The 16,451-nt window shown below is 51.6% G+C and overlaps 3 protein-coding genes across 3 annotated transcripts; 2 read left to right on the plus strand and 1 right to left on the minus strand.

Annotated features, from left to right (window-relative positions):
• Positions 1-139: 139 nt before the first annotated feature.
• On the plus strand, positions 140-4,028 carry AUEXF2481DRAFT_7054 (uncharacterized protein; the record flags this gene model as incomplete). The annotated part of the gene is made up of 5 exons (XM_013486045.1): positions 140-442; positions 496-531; positions 582-956; positions 1,015-1,937; positions 1,988-4,028. 5 exons carry the CDS (start codon positions 140-142, stop codon positions 4,026-4,028), a joined length of 3,678 nt encoding a protein of 1,225 aa, XP_013341499.1.
• Positions 4,029-4,411: 383 nt separating this feature from the next.
• On the plus strand, positions 4,412-8,455 carry AUEXF2481DRAFT_67765 (uncharacterized protein; the record flags this gene model as incomplete). The annotated part of the gene is made up of 2 exons (XM_013486166.1): positions 4,412-4,474; positions 4,526-8,455. 2 exons carry the CDS (start codon positions 4,412-4,414, stop codon positions 8,453-8,455), a joined length of 3,993 nt encoding a protein of 1,330 aa, XP_013341620.1.
• Positions 8,456-13,335: 4,880 nt separating this feature from the next.
• AUEXF2481DRAFT_7057 (uncharacterized protein) lies at positions 13,336-14,145 on the minus strand (the record flags this gene model as incomplete). Its single annotated transcript, XM_013486046.1, has 2 exons — positions 13,336-13,752; positions 13,807-14,145. 2 exons carry the CDS (start codon positions 14,143-14,145, stop codon positions 13,336-13,338), a joined length of 756 nt encoding a protein of 251 aa, XP_013341500.1.
• Positions 14,146-16,451: the final 2,306 nt, after the last annotated feature.

Consider the following 16,451-nt stretch of genomic DNA (forward strand, 5'->3'; position numbering starts at 1 on the left):
ATGACATTCCAAGTTTTCTGCGTCAATCGTAGCTGGGCAAGGCTGTGTCGCATGTGAGAGCAAAACAATACCTTAGTTTAGCTCCATCCTCCTCTTTTGCTACACACATCCCAAAGTCAACCGATCCGACTCGCCAACCATGGCGGATGCTCAACAACAGCATGCTCCTGGTGGACACTACTCGGGTTCTAACAAGATCCCGACCATCAATCAGTTCATCGAGAAGCTCGATCGCGACAAGGCTACGCGCGACAAGCAGATTGACGAGCAAAGGAAAGCTCAGGCTTCTCAAAGGGCGAATGGCGATGCGGTTCCTCACCAGCAGTCATCGAAACTAGAGGCAAAGGAGAACCAGCAAAAGGTCACGGATCCGACGACTGGAAAGGAGGTCGTAATCGAAGATGTCAACCAGGACATGATCGACGCGGCAAAGAATCCTATGGTGAGAGCAGACGGCGTCGACGTGCTTGAGCAAGTTGTCTGACACGTGAGCAGCTATCTGTCCCTAATGCCAACCTGGACAAGCCTACAGTATGTCGCACACACAGAATCTAGCAAGCACGACGACTAACAGCATCCAGACTGTCAAGACAGACCCCTCGCAGTCGATGGAAGAGTACAAGCACAACCAAGATGTGACTGCGCCTCCGGATCCCGTTGCTGAAGGTAGCACCTCAGACGTACCCATCCATGGCGAGAAGACCAACATTCTATTCCACCCTACACCCTCGGTCAGCTATGAACCTTTCTTCGCCGCTATGGAGAAGAGGGCCACTGGCCTTTGTATCGGTGTCTTTCTCGGTATTGTCTTTGTCGGAAACATCTTCGGTGGCTCTCTTAAAGGACTGATCCCTCTGGCTATGTGCATTGCGTCTGGTATCTTCCTCTGGGCCAAAGAGGTGATCCGCAGCGGCAGGGAGGTTGAGTGGGACAGCGAGAAGATCAGAGGCAGAACTGTAAGCCTATGCTCACCATAGTCTGAAAGAGGCGACAAGACTGACAAGCATGATTCAGGCCACTGCCAACCTTCTCCCCGAATCAGTCGAATGGATGAACACTCTGCTTGGAGTCGTTTGGGGTCTCGTCAATCCGGATATGTTCCAGAGCGTCGCCGATACCCTCGAAGACGTCATGCAAGCATCTGTCCCCGGTGTCATTGAGAACGTCCGTGTCGCCGAGATCAACCAAGGCAGCAACCCTATCCGTATCCTCAGTCTGCGTGCTCTTCCCGATGAGCATATGAAAGAGATGAAGAACGCGATCCACGAGGAGAACAAGAAGACCAAAGACCCTCAGGAGGCTGCTGCTGACGAAGAGGGTGGTGACTACTACAACCTCGAGGTCTCATTTGCATACCATGCTGCTCCCTCTGGGAAGAGAGCCTCCGACAGAGCCAGAAACATGCACATGCAACTGGTCTTCTATCTTGGCATCAAGGGTCTGTTCGGCATCCCTCTTCCCATCTTTGTTGAGCTTCAGGAACTTGTTGGTACCGTCAGACTGCGCATGGCCATGACTCCCGAACCCCCATTCCTCAAGACTCTGACATTCACTCTCATGGGTGTTCCCCACGTTCAAGCTGGATGTATTCCCATGATCGAGAAGGGTGTAAACATTCTCAACCTTCCTCTCATCTCGAACTTTGTCAACTATGCCATTGGCGCCGCCGCTAGTATGTACGTTGCGCCCAAGTCCATGTCTCTTGACATGAGAGCCATCCTTCAAGGCGACGACATCACCAAGGATGTTCAGGCTCTCGGTGTCATGTGGATTCGCATCCACCGCGCTGTTGGTCTCAGCAAGCAGGATAAGCGTGGCAGCAAGCACGGAGGAAGTGACCCATATATCACTCTTTCCTTCTCCAAGTACGGAAAGCCCATGTATTGCACTCGTGTCATCACAGACGACTTGAACCCCATCTGGGAAGAAACTGCTGCGTAAGTGATTCCAGCAATGCGTGTAACTCTTGAGCTGACGGTATATCTAGCCTCCTCGTAACTCCCGAACTTATCAAGGCCGACGAGAACTTGAGTGTTGAACTTTGGGACTCAGATCGCCACACTGCTGATGACATTGTCGGCAAGGTCGAGTTGTCAATGCAAAAGATGATCCAGCACCCTGGTAAGATGTATCCTCAAGTTTCCAAGCTTGCCGGTATGGACTCCGACAGCGAGATGCCTGGAGAACTTCACTGGGAGGTTGGCTTCTTCGGCAAGCCCCAATTCAGACCCGCTCTTCGCACTGATGGAAAGAACCACGGACTCCCTGAAAACCTCCGCGACAAACCCGAGCTTCAAGATGAGAAGGGTGTGGCCAACACTGACACCGATGACGCTGTCCAGCACACTCCCCCAGACCCCCTCTGGCCCAGCGGTGTGTGCAGTATCGTCGTCCACCAGATTGTCAACCTCCAACTCGATAATATCAAGGGTACAGAAGGCAGCCGTAAGGGCAGAGAGTACGAACCTGCTAAGCCTAGCGGCGAGGGCACTGACGAAGAAGGTGACCAGCTTCCCACCAGTTATTGTACCATTCTCTACAACGACGAGCTGGTTTACAGAACTCGTGCCAAGGCTGTCAGCAGTCAACCTATCTTCAACGCTGGTACCGAGCGCTTCATTCGCGACTGGAGATCTGCCGTCATCACTGTTACTGTCCGTGATTCCCGCAACCGCGAACACGATCCCATTCTCGGTGTCGTGCCTCTTAAGCTTTCCGATGTCATGGAGACCAGCTCGCAAGTCACCAGATGGTACCCTCTTGACGGCGGCATCGGTTTCGGTCGCATCCGTATCTCGCTCCTCTTCCGCAGCATCGAAACTCGTCTTCCACCCAACATGCTTGGATGGGACGTTGGTACCTTCCAATTCCTCTCCGAGAAGATCACTGCAACTGGCTACACTCACCATGCTAAACTTAAGATGCGTACTGGAGGTTCCGTTGGTAAGCTGCCTCGCACACAATGCCACAAGGTCAACAATGGCCTTGAGTGGGAGGTTCAGCACAACGAGAAGAAGGAGCCTATTCGCCTCCCCGTCAAGTACCGCTATCGCAGTCCTATCGTCTTTGAGTTCCACGTTTCTGGCAAGCGCAAGGCGGATGCTCATGCTGTCCTCTGGCTGCAGCACCTGATTGACAACGAATCTACCGAGATTGATATCCCCATCTGGCGCACGTCATCTCCTGCAAGACTGACTCAGAACTACATTACCGAAGAGAACGCAAACAAGGACATGGCTGGACTGGATGACCTCGAGGAGATTGGTCGTCTTAAGTTTACCGGTCGCTTCAAGGCCGGTATGGACGAGAGCCACGAGCAATTTGTTGCCGACAACGAGTCCCGCGAGACCTACGAGAGTTGGGAGGCGTGTCTCGCCGAGGGTGTTCGTACAAGACTGGTGGAGAAGGAGATGCCCGATCGCGTCCAAGCACTACACGAGAAGTCCCTGACCGAAGGCCGCGATATCCTGAAGGAGGAGGACTCAGATGAGAAGGAGAAGTGGCTTAGCAAGGAAGGTACTGATTGGAGCGGTGCATTCGGTCAAGATCCCAAGGCATATGTGGACTCGTCAGGTAGAAAGCGCCGCGAGCCTGGAGCTGAGCCTCCTCTCCACGACCCCCACAACCCTAGCTCCGACGACGACTCCTCCGACAACGACGACTCCTCTGACGATCTAGGTATCATGGATGCTCAGAACTCGGAGAACCGTGGTGGTAATGGTGGCGAGAGAGCAGGCAGACAGTCATACGCTACTGATACTACTGGCGGCCGAAGCTCCTACGACTCCTATGCAGGCACCAACTCGACCTTCTCAGATCCCAACACTGGAAGCAGTGGCAAGGACGTCAACAAGCAAAACAAGCGCACTGAGGAGCGCAAGCAACGTGGTTTGATGCAGTGGAAGCCCGCTCGCAACCTCAAGTTCGCAAAGGATGAGGGCAAGATTGGCTTGAGGAAGATCAAGAACAAGTTGACGGGAGGACTCAATGGAAGACAGCCTGGTGTGGAGACTGAGACTGGAAATTGAGTCTGGTTTGGTGGATGCATCAGAGTTTGGTGTTGGGTCTTATCTTTCTTTCTGTAATTTCTTAGTAATTACCCCCCATAGTTGTTATCACGCAAAAATGACGCAAACGAATCTTATTTTCATCACATGCAGTTCGAGATCATTCAGCTCGAATGATGGTGACTTCGATCGATCATTTTCTACATGATTTGGCGAAATGGGTTACGCTTATCCTCAAGAGTGTCATTGATCCGGATAGATGTCGAGATGCTTGGCAGGGTACTTTTGGCTCCAAAGTCCGTGCGCTTATCGATAAGGGCGGAAAGTCGGTCGAGAGAACTTTCTTGTGAAGTCTTGGGCAAGAGGCTGACCAGTTTCTTGCTTGTATACACATCATGTCGACCATGTCGTTGACCGAGAGACTCGACAAGATCAGGTCGCAGCCTAAGCTGTCGGGCATGCAGCAGGTGAGCATTTCCAGACTGTGGGTCAATCACAGCATCTAATTCGGCATGCAGACGGCTGTCGTGCTCGGCGCAGTCGAAGACACTCTGCGCTCGCAAAAGGCCGAACAAACACCCACGGCCTACTTTGCCGCCCTCCTGTCGCTGCTTGCGCAGTTTGACATGGCCAATAAGGAAGTCGCCTACGCCGTTGTATACCTCCTCGACCTCGTCACTCCTCATGTTCCCGCGCCACTGTTGCGCTCCAAATTCAGTCAGATCCTGGGTAGTCTCGCGCCCGCCCTCACACATCCCGAAGCAGAGGCCCCTCTGTTGCGCTCGAGTATTGGATGTCTGGAGTCGCTGTTGATTGCACAGGACGCTCCAGCATGGGCTCTCCCGGCGTCATCACTCAGTCCCCGTCGCGCAGTTGCTGGTCTGCTTGGTCTGGCCTCGGACCACCGTCCCAAGGTCCGCAAGCGTGCTCAGGACGCTCTGACTACCGTCCTCAAAAACCCTCCCCCTAGCCCTTCGCTCGATCATCCCGCTTCCGACATGGCCGCCGAGACCTCGATGCGCTTGCTCCAGGATGCTGCCGAGAAGTCTGCAAAGGCCAAGAAGGCAAAGAAGGGAGCAAAGGAACAAGAGAACGACCCGGCTTTGATGCACGCTCTGCAGCTGGTCAAGGTCATCGCCACTGCTGCAAATGGATGGCCTTCGCGCAAGATCGACTCGTTGTGTGAGCTTCTGCTTGCCATTTCAAAGTCAAGCCACGAGTTCCTCGTCATGTCCGCTTTCGAGGTCTTCGAGATCATCTTCGCTGGTTTGGCCAACGAGGTGTCTGCCGCCAAGTTGCCCCGTCTGTTAGAGGTTATTGGTGAACTCCAGCCTTCTCAGAATGATTCGCAGCTTCTTCCTCCCTGGATCGCCGTCATCTCGAGAGGTTACGACGTCGCTGCTCAACTCGACCCCGAAGAGACCTTTGCAAAACTTCCTACACTCTTCACCCAAGTCTCCGCTTTCCTCGCCTCCTCTTCGCACAACATCCGCATTTCCGCCTCAGAGTGTTTGATCTCCTTCCTCAACACCTGTATCCCGGATTCTGTCCTTCTGGACCCCTCAATTTACGACGAGAAGGTCTTTGAGAACCTCGGAAACCAGATCAACGACCTTCTCAGTATCAAGTACCAGTCCGCCTGGATGGAGGTCTTCTCTGTCATTGGTGCCATGTTCGACACGTTGAAGTGGCGCTCTCAGGGCATCCTTAGCAATGCAGTCAAGGCCATTGGTGATCTTCGTGGAAACGACTCTTTCTCTGGCAAGAAGGAGGCAGATGCTGTTCTTGGAAAGGCCATTACCGCCATGGGCCCCGACAACGTTCTCGAAATTCTGCCTTTGAACCTGACTAAGCCCGTACCTGGACAACCTGGACGTGCCTGGATGCTTCCCATTCTCCGTGACTCTGTCAGAAACACTCGCCTTGCTCACTTCCGTACCGAGCTGGTTCCTCTCAGTGAGGCCATGTTCCAGCGTGTTTTGAACCACGGCGGTGCTGAGAAGACCATGGAGATCAAGATTTTCGAGACCATCGTTCAACAGATCTGGGCAACTCTTCCTGGATACTGCGATCTTCCCCTGGACGTCACTGAGGCTTTCGACCAGACTTTTGCCGAGATGGTTGCCAACCTTCTTTACTCTCAACCTCAGCTCCGTACCGAGATCTGCAGAGCTCTCCAGAACATGGTCGAGTCTAACCAGACTGTACTGTCAATTGAAGGAGAGGAGGACCTCGTCATGCAAGGCAGAGTCTCCAAGGCTGATGCACGAAAGAACATTCAGCATCTCTCTGGACTTGCCGGTAACATTCTCGCTGTTTTGTTCAACGTCTACAGCGAGACTCTGCCCCAATACCGCGGTATCATTCTCCAGGCCATCAACGCATACCTCAGCATTACGCCCGAGGCAGAGTTGATGGAGACTTTCACTCGTGTTGCTTCCATGCTCGAGTCATCTCTTGGTGAGAGCGGCCCTCAGACACAGGCCGACAAGCAAAAGGATGCCAAGGGTCCCAACAAGATGCCTCCCATGTCTCACACCCTCATGGATTTGGTCATCACAATCTCTATCTATCTTCCTCGTGACAGCTTCGCTGGTCTCTTCAACATGGCTGCCATTATTGTCAACAACGACTCCGACCCGCAGTTGCAGAAGAAGGCCTACAAGCTCATTCCTCGTCTCGCCGAGTCCGAGTCTGGCCGTGCAGCCATCCTCGAACGTAACTCTGACTTGCAGCAACTCCTTCTCCAGGCTGGCCCTAAGGCTGCTGCACCCTCTCGTCGCGACCGTTTGACCGCCATCTCTCAAATCATCCCTGCCCTCCCCAAGGACGATCTTCACTTCATCCCCTCTATTCTGTCCGAGGTTGTCATTAGCGCAAAGGAGGTTAACGAGAAGGCACGTGCTGCTGCTTTCGATCTTCTCGTCCAAATGGGCGAGAAGATGGCCGAAGGTGGCACCGTTGTCAATGCAAAGGTCCCTCACATGCCCGATGATGCCGCCCCTGTAGAGGCCAGTCTGGAAGAATACTTCACCATGGTTTCTGCCGGTCTTGCCGGTTCAACTCCTCACATGATTTCCGCCTCCATCACAGCCCTCGCCCGTCTCCTCTACGACTTCCGCAACACCCTCTCTGAGCCCGTCATCCTCGATCTCGTCCAAACAATGGACCTCTTCCTCACATCCGCAAACCGCGAAATAGTCCGCTCATGTCTCGGTTTCGTCAAGGTTTGCGTCTTGTCCTTGCCAACAGAACTCATGCGTCCCCGTCTCGCAACTCTAATTCCCAACCTCATGGTCTGGAGTCACGAACACAAGGCGCAGTTCAAACTCAAGGTCAAGCACATTTTCGAACGCATGATCCGCCGTTTCGGAGTCGAGATTGTGGAAAAGCACTGTCCTGAAGAAGACAAGAAACTCATTGCCAACATTCGCAAGACACGCGACCGCGCAAAGAGAAAGAAGGAAGCCGGCAAGGAGAATGGTGAAGATGAAGACGAAGCAACAACCACACACAAGGGCAAGTTCGAATCAGAATTCGACGAGCAAGTATATGGAAGCGATGAAGAGGATTCAGGCTCTGATATCTCTGACGACGAGGTGCTGGGTCGCAGTGCTGCTAAAGGCAAGAAAGCCAAAGCGGGCGGCGACACCTTCATCATCGAAGACGAAGATGAACCCCTGGATCTTCTGGACCGCAAAGCCCTCGCCAACATCTCCTCCACCATCCCCTCTAAATCTCGCTCTGCACCTGCATCCCGCAAACCTGCCAAGATGGATCTCGACGGCAAACTGGTCTTCAACGAACAAGACTCCGACGACGAAATCATGGACTTTGATGACGCGGGTAATGCAGCAAGTCTTGAAGATGGCATAAACGCATATGTAGAAGCCATCAAAGGCCGCGATGCCGCTCAACGAGGCAGAGGTGGAAAGCTAAAGTTCAAGAACCGCGGCTCCAAACCTGAAGATGAGGATGAGATGGAGATTGACGCAAAGGAGCTTGCTGATGCGAGAGCGAAGCCGCAACGAAGGAGTCTTGGTGGCGAGCGCGGTGGCTCTTCTGGCTCAGGGTTCCGCGGTCGTGGAGGTTCTCGCGGTGGCTTCGGTGACCGTGGTGGTTCTCGCGATCGTGGTGGCTCTCGTGGTGGCTTCGGCGACCGTGGTGGCCGTGGCGGAGGCGGTTTCCGCGGTGGTGTCCGCGGCGGCGACTCTCGTGGCGGCAGAGGCGGTGGTGGCTTCCGTGGCTCGTCAGGCTCCGGCGGTTTCCGTGGCGGCTCTCGTGGCAGCTTCGGCGATCGCGGCGGTAGAGGCGGTGGTCGTGGAGGCTCTCGCGGCGGCTTTGGCGATCGCAGAGGTGGTGGTGCTGGTGGCGTCAACAAAGGTCGCTTTGCACCCAAAGGTCAGGGTCAACGTGATGAGAACCGTAACAGGGCTAGTAGAGCATAAAGTGTAAAAAGTCATTCATAGGGGGTTCTGGGAGTTGTTTTATCTTTTAGGTGTTCTAGATATATCAAGAGTTTTACTTATGCAACTAGCAGCGTGTGTACAATCCGGATATTTTGGGCTCCCTTGATCAAAGGCTGCAATTTCACAGCTGTGGAAAGGCAGAAACAAGTTCAGGAGGCGGACATTGCTGATAGGAGTCGTGGTTAGGTCATTGCACGCAATAACTTTCAGCAGTGTCTGCTGAAGAAGAGAGAACATTGTGCATTTCTACAGCTCTTTTACCAAGGGTACATCGACAGTGGAGAGTCCGAGATCATTGCCTGCAGCCACGAGTGAGTCCTCACTGCTCGGTTGATCGACTGTAGGACCTATCGTGATGCACAAATTTATCCACGCGTCGACAATGCTTGTCCTTTACATACTCAGCCTTGCAAGTCTTACCCGCCTTCTATGTGTCAGCATTGTGATAGACTTGCCGAAAGGCACAGTTGAATCCTGAATCCGGGAAGCCTTGACTAGCCAGCGAAATACTTCATTTTGTGAACATTGTCTTGATTCTTTAAAACATTGCGCCTTGTGCCGCTCGTTATGTCTGGTTTAAGACACAATACTACGATGTAGCTATACGGAAGTGAGCTTGCGATGTGGACAATAGGATCATACATCTAGTATCGACAGAGGTACGCTGGGATAAAATCTACGATGGCTGACACACGTGGACCGAGTCGTGCATCCTCTGCATCGAGCTGTGGGCATCGAGCTGTGGTGCCTGACCAAGGACCATGAAGCATCACTAGTCGATCTGTTGCTTGCTGTGTGGCCGAATGGGCTCAATCCGGGAGCTTTGGTACTCCGCCATCTGGGGTTCTGAATGTTATGCCACCGATAAACACTTCGTTCGGTAGTCTGCTCTCCCAAGGCGTAGGATATGCCTTGTACCACCTATGCTGTATCGTAGTGTTGGGAAGACATTCAGCGATTTGTAGCCAATGAGCAAATGTACCCCTGCCAATCTAGACATCTTGAGAAGTGTCAACGTCGACGATGGCAGCCGATGGCCGCTCACTTTCCTTGAAAATCCTAGCTACGTTAGGCCAATCGGCATATCTCTTGTTCTCCTGTTGGATTGAAGGTTTGTCGGTCGTGGGGTGTGATTGGTCGACAACATCCGAAGATATAGCGTTAGGATTCAGCATATATGGGTAGCAGAGACGATGCAGACCAAGACATCTCTCTTTGAGTTATTGCGCGAAGATCGGATCGCGTACTGCAGCGTCTATGGTGATGGCGTGGTCGATGACGATGTGGAGGAGTGGCATCGAGGCATCTCGGTTTGTGATATTCTGTCGAGTGAAGCATCGGCGAGCTCCAAACTTCCATCTCAGATAGCAAGTTGAGAACATCAAGAACACAATGACGTCCTTCAAGCGTCAATCAAAGTTGAATCAGACATTCGAGGACCTTCACTAACCTGCTGGGATACCAAGCGCTTTAGCTGGCTCGAATATGGCCTTGTCCAGCTGTATCTTCGTCATCTCTGTCTCTGCCCTGGAATCGTACTGGATTCCTAGCAGCATGCAGCATCTTTTGCAAAGATCTTCCATATCGTCATACTCGCGGCCGCTGATTCTTTCACTCCGAGGAACCTTGGTTTTCAAGTCGTAGATGATCGCGTGACGGCATATCAAAAACCTCTCGAGTCGCAAGACGCACTCGTCGCTAGACAGGTCTGTGGATGATTAGAGTGTTGAGTATTGGAATGACGATTTGCCTGCGAGCTTTGCTGCCGCTAAACGAGCTGCGTTTCCCAGACGTTCAAGGAGACGGAGGTGGTAGGATTGAGAGGTTGATGACTGCGATGTGCGTGAGTGAGGAGATTAACTGTAGCAGGAGTCAGCTCATGTGCTGCGTGCCATGTGGGAGTGAGAATGAAGCTCAGGATGACAGCAGACGATTCGATGAAGGCCCAATGCCGAATCCGACTCAAAAGAGCTCCTGAAGGTACCTGGGTATTAGGATTGTTTGCTTTCTTCTCTATCCACCACTTGTTACTATTGTACTAGGCGTTTTGAAGTGGTATGCACGGAATATCTCATTTGGGAGATGTACAACTCATGGTCTTTGAGGCTACGCGTTATAGACAGCGGCTTGCACACATTGCAATGTGTACATGGTGAAGTGTTTTCGATCCATCCCCCTTCGCCCCGTCCATCCTCATCGACTTCTGGACATTGGTCTCCTCCTCTGACCACCTGCTCAAGCATGAAATATCTCTGGCTGCCGGTTCGAATTCAACAGGAGCAAAAAAGCTCAAGCCTGAGATTCTGTGTCTTCCTTCACCAAGCTCTTGAAATTCAAATGATCGGCCACGAATCCGATACCGCGGTACTTCTCGCACGCTGTTTGGCATCAGCCGTGCTCAAGAGTCGTCAACCATATGACTTACTATCTTTCCACTCCGAGATGTCCTCGTACTCGTAGTATTTACAAGGGATAGTGCAGATATGCATATCTGGGTTGGACCAGTTCTTAGTCTTGAGTGAAGCTTTGACATCCTTAAACCAAGCTTTGAGGACCTCGAACAGGAAGTCTTCGGGGGCTTCCTCGAGAGCTGTACCGAGATACTCCTCATACCTGTGTTCGCGGTAGCAGACGACGATATTCGCCAACCAGTGGTAAAGCGTAGACGAAGGCGACAGAGCTTCGAATACCCTCTTGCCTTGCTCGAACATAGGAATGTCTCTTGTGCCCATACCCTTACAAAGTATGCTCATGAGGTCTCTGCGTAGAGCAAGATTCTCCGTCTAATCAGCAAAGATATAGAGGTCGAACAAGTCCTCGTAGTTCGTTGTGAGCATCTTGCCAGTATAGATCCAGCCAATGAAGGATTGGCACGGTTTTAAGCCAAGGTCCAGCAGTAGTGATCTCTTGGTAGATTCAGCGAATCCAGCCTTGAGAAGAGCATGAAAGTAACGAGAGAGAAAACAGAGAAGCTGCTTGTGTACGGTGAATTGGTATCCATCAGTCTCATTACTTTCTGCTGTTAGATGAATCATCTCGCTCGGCTTTACAAGGATCATCCTAGTATAGGCCCAGTGTCTGTAAACACTCAGGACGCTGATAGATCCACGTGACTTGTTCACCACTCCGGAGACTCTTCTGTGCGACGCTTCCTGGAATGCGTGTATCCAAGGTAAGATGGTGTGAGGGTTGAGGCCTGGAAGGCAGACGACGACTTGTGTGGTTGTTGATGAAAGGGAATAGCTTGGTCAGTGAATGCTTACTTTCACATAGCACCAAGTTATAGACTTGCCGAACAACTTGTGCGTATAGCCACTCCAGACTTCCTGAACACCCTCGAGCGTATTTCGTTCTCGTTCCGAGCGTCTATCGTAGAGTGTTCCGGAAGTCTATGTGTTTCGACACGATCGATGACAGCCTCTCTCGTTTCATTTCTGACACTTTTTCGTCACCTGTCCGGTGTTTGTGCGATCTTGTCAACACAAACCCCAATCTTTCGTCATCTCGGTTGTCCCTGCTGCAACAATCCCTGCAACTAACATGAGCACGATGATGTGCAGGAGTGGGAGTCGAGTAAGTTTGTCCCCGTTCTCAATTTGTTTGCATGAGCTAATCGAAGTTACTTCAGGCTGTGGCCGTGTAGGATGGCCCAGACAAATTCTAACCCGGTGGAAGTAAGAAGGTCCGCAGATATCTGCGTCACTATGTCCTTCCATTGACCTCGATGGTTGATGTCGTGCAACTCAAGGGCACTCTCAGGATGACCAAGAGTGGTTCATCGTCGGACGGTCTATCACTAGATTGACCTAGATCGGGGCCGACACCAAGTGCAATCTGTCCCTGTCTCTCTGTGCTCTTATCGTTATCCCTGAAGATGGTCATCATGAAGCGGAGAAAGAAAGGACGACTTGAGGTATTCGCCTTCCAAAGAGATAGTGTGGATCAGAAGGAGAATTCTGCTGAGCGCTCAAGTCGTGTAGCGCGTATCTGCGCCGGCTTTGGACTATAAAATAGCAACAAGACACAATAAAAACTACTGAAGCTTGACGACGTCTGTGAGTTGGGTTGTCCTTCAAGTGCCTGTGCCCAGACCAAAAATGATGCTCTCCATCAGGGAATCGAACCCTGGTCTCCCGCGCCTGACGAGATCTTACTCTTGACAAGCGGAAATCATGACCACTAGACCAATGAAGATGAGCCAGCTGAGCTGGTATTGGCTTGCTGAGCAGTTTTCCAGTGAGTAACAATATATACTTCTGGTCAAGGCTCTTACAGAGATGACATAACTCGGCCCACGGAATTCGGAAGGATAGCCTCGCAACGGCTCTTGTCAGAAACTCTATCACGAACTCTTTTGCCAGATGACATGATGTGTAGGTTCGCATGCGGAACCTCAGTGGGCAGAGCAGCTAACCCAAGGGGTCCAAGACTTGGAGAGTGGTTGTCGAGAAATCGACTCAAAGCACGTCTCAGAGTCGCAGGGTCGATGGAATGAGGCAGGTCGTAATACGATCACAAGAAACGATAAGAGCTCATGAACAAAGTAGATAAAGTGGTTCGATTTGTGTTTGACAATGCTGCGCGGAGGTGGTATAGTTCTGGGAAAATGAGCAAGTTGAGCAAAAGCAAAGCGAGAATAAATCTCTCGTTGTCGTAATCGTGGGATCCTAGGCCTGAAATACACGGCCTTAAAAAATTCAAAACGCCTCCAACACCTTGCTAGATAATAAGAAAAAGACTCATTCAGAAACCTGGATGAGAGAAATTTGAGAAGAAACGGTCGCTGATCAGAGGTGAGCTGAGCGACGTTGTGAAGGTGACGCGAAAATAGCACCGGCATCGACGAAAGCCATGTCGGATTATTGGATCATGGCCCTGCAGAGCCATATCTCCCAGTATGCTCTGAGGCCAAGAACAGTAGCTCTGCCGTCATTTCCACCTTCAGTGCCGTCAGGGTCGCCAATCATGGCAGCAAAGACCCAGTAGATGGCGACAGCCCATGCACTAATGGATACAGCCATGGCGGTGAAGGGTGACAGAACATGAACCAGCAGCAGACTGGAGACGCTCTTGCCTTGAGTGATGTCGAAGGAATAGATGGCTCGTAGTTGGAGACGGTTGGAGCGAGCAAGAAGAGATCGAAGCTCGTCAGAGAGTGGTTGGCGAGAGGCAGAGAAGAGTCGTAAAGGGTAAGTGATGACAGTGAAGAAGGAGATGATCAAGGACCAGATACAGAGAAGAAAAGAGACCAAGACACAGGGTCCAGAGAGGTACAGCTAGGTATGATGTAAGCACAGGGAGCAGAGTGGTTGATAAACAGATCGACATACCAATATCTTGATCGCCTTTAATTCCAGATGCAGACGTTGGTCTACCAGATGGTCGTCTTCCTCTGAAGACATGCTCGACTGGTATGGGGAGCGTCCAAAGGAAGGGTTATATCGCTCGGTCATGTCTGGACTCCTGCGAGGTGACCTGCTGGCCTGTTTTTCGACATCATGATCGCTACCAGCATCCCGCTTCTCATTGAATTCTCCTGACGAGTTTCGGACGACCGCGGGCGCCGGTGGCTTTGGTAGCGTCGAAGGGGCATTTTGCGCGATGTGAAAGGTGTGTTGCGAATCGGAATCCGAGGCATTCGAGTGCCGCGCTGAGAATCGATCGGCCATTGTCCAGCTTATGTCCGAGCCGGGTGTAGATACGGGGAGACGGCCTCAGTTGACACGACGGAGGTCGACAAGTTGATATAGACGGCAAACAGATAGACAGCTCATGTCAGTCACGCATGGCCGGCCGTCGTGCTTCTTTTGACATGTTTGCCAGAGAGAATGCCAACAGAACAACGAGAGCGCCAAGTTCTAGGACTCTTTCTTGGTGCCTTGGCGCAGGTTGGCACGCTTTGCATCTCCCATCTGATCTGCCTGTCGTCGCCGATGCTGCCTCTTGCTCTATTGCTTTACCATGTTTGAGCATCATGTCTTCCTTCCCGTCTTGTGACGAGCGTCGTTCCTTCCTTCGTTGGTCACGACGAGAGCGTCTTCAGCTCTCTCTACCGTAGCAAGTGCGACCCTTCTGATGCCAAGGCTCACGTTTGACCACTTTTTGCCTGCCCAGTTCTGTCCGTTTTCTTGTCCACTACTTTCCTGCTCTCTTCCAAGCCGCCAATCCGGAGTGATTATGCAAAAGTTCGGTCAAACTCCCCCTTTGCCCTGCGCCCCGAGCTGAATAGAAGTGTTGTCGCACCAATTTTACCAAGACTCGTAGCACGCACTTGGCCCGTTACTCATTGCGACACGACAGAAAAGTATAGTTCTGCTACGGGATTCCGGCAGCCATGTCTAGGCGGCATGATTCAGCCTACGCAAGCTCCAAGACAACCACAATCTAATTCGGCTAGTCACGCCCTATTCTACAGACTACCTTATATTCAGCTGTTTGGCATTACGTCTACTTTGAGACAGCTTAAGTATCCATTCCGGCCGCATCTTTCTCTGCCTGCCTTGGATTCGTAGCTACGGCTTTGTCGGATGATCTTCCAATCATGATCTTTGTCCCGGATGCTACTCGGAAACAGGCCAATAATTTTGCTCCGCCCTCAATACCAAGAGTCTTCTTACTCAAGTAATTTTCCTCGACTCGCGACATCAAGGCTCTGCTTAGTCTTGGATTGTGGCTTTCTCTGCTTGACAAAAGCAACTATTTATCTGCCAAATCTCCAAGAAGCTTGGCTGCGGCATCAACTATGTTCACAAGGTACAAAACTTTGATGACCATGAGCACACAAGACTCTTGTAGCCGCATTACGGCCGATAAGAAGGAGAGTCTTTCCTCATTCAAGTTTTCCAAGCTCCGATGAGTTCTGATGACAGCAGTTGAGTCACGGTATGATGCGATACGAGTGTTTCTCCGAACGTTGTCTTGAGAGACTTGGCCGTGGCTAAACTCGGCCGAGTCATTCGACAGCATCTCGCATTCGCGACCGACACCACGCTTTGAAGTTTGAACATATCCGCGTCCTACTCGTGATCGTATTGTCAAGAAGTCAGCTTATACCCGTCTCGGCTTTTTGACCTCAAGCAGAATCAGACTTCAATGTTCACTGACCGAACATGTAGAATTTCGAACGAGGGCATACGCGTTGTCTGGCCCACTGGTCTTAGGATCCTCAATTCTCGATTCAAGAGATACAGTACCATGCACTCATGATTGCGGATTAACTGCCAGTTCGTCAACAACTTTGGACGCCTGAAAGCTGAGATGGGCCCTAACCATCACTTGCGACGGCCATGAGCAGACGCGCCCAGGACTTGTCACTTGGCAATACTTCTCCTTCCCATGGGAGACGGTGTCGACTCCGGATTAAGACTTGTGGACTGCATGCCTAGCCCTCGAAAGCACACATACACATGGCATGGTCTTGGATCAAACATCAGTCCACGTTTCAGGCAGAAGGTAGACTCAAGGCACACGGCGCCTGATCACTGCGTGTGATAGACCGCACTATCGTCTTCGCTGAGGTCCTGGTGAGATAAGCAGCTGCACCTTGATGGTTGGCTCTCTCCGAAGCTAATGTGCAGGCACTCTGCCGGATCTGTCACTGGATAAGCTAAGGAGGGTGCAATATGTCCAAGACTCTGTTAATGGCCTTAGAAGCATCTACCGTTCCAATCTACCCTAAACACGACTAGAATACCGAACACTCATGCTTCGAGGATTTCCTGATAATCTGCCTGTCTACAGAACCATGTCGTTTCGTGTTTACCTGCCTGGATTACTATGGCTATACAGAATTGCTCTGTTGACCCCTGATGAAGGTGTGTCACTTGTACATATTTCAGTCACCGTAGAGTTGTCTCGCTCTCCTGCTGGCATTTCACCACTTCAGTAGGAACAGCCCGCGCATGTAGACTTTTGCCAGCTTCGGTTCTGTCCTCGCACGCTATCGTACCGATGAACGCGATAGAAGCAGAAACGC

The sequence above is a fragment of the Aureobasidium subglaciale genome, assembly GCF_000721755.1.
Source record: "Aureobasidium subglaciale EXF-2481 unplaced genomic scaffold scaffold_18, whole genome shotgun sequence".
Lineage (NCBI taxonomy): Eukaryota > Fungi > Ascomycota > Dothideomycetes > Dothideales > Saccotheciaceae > Aureobasidium > Aureobasidium subglaciale.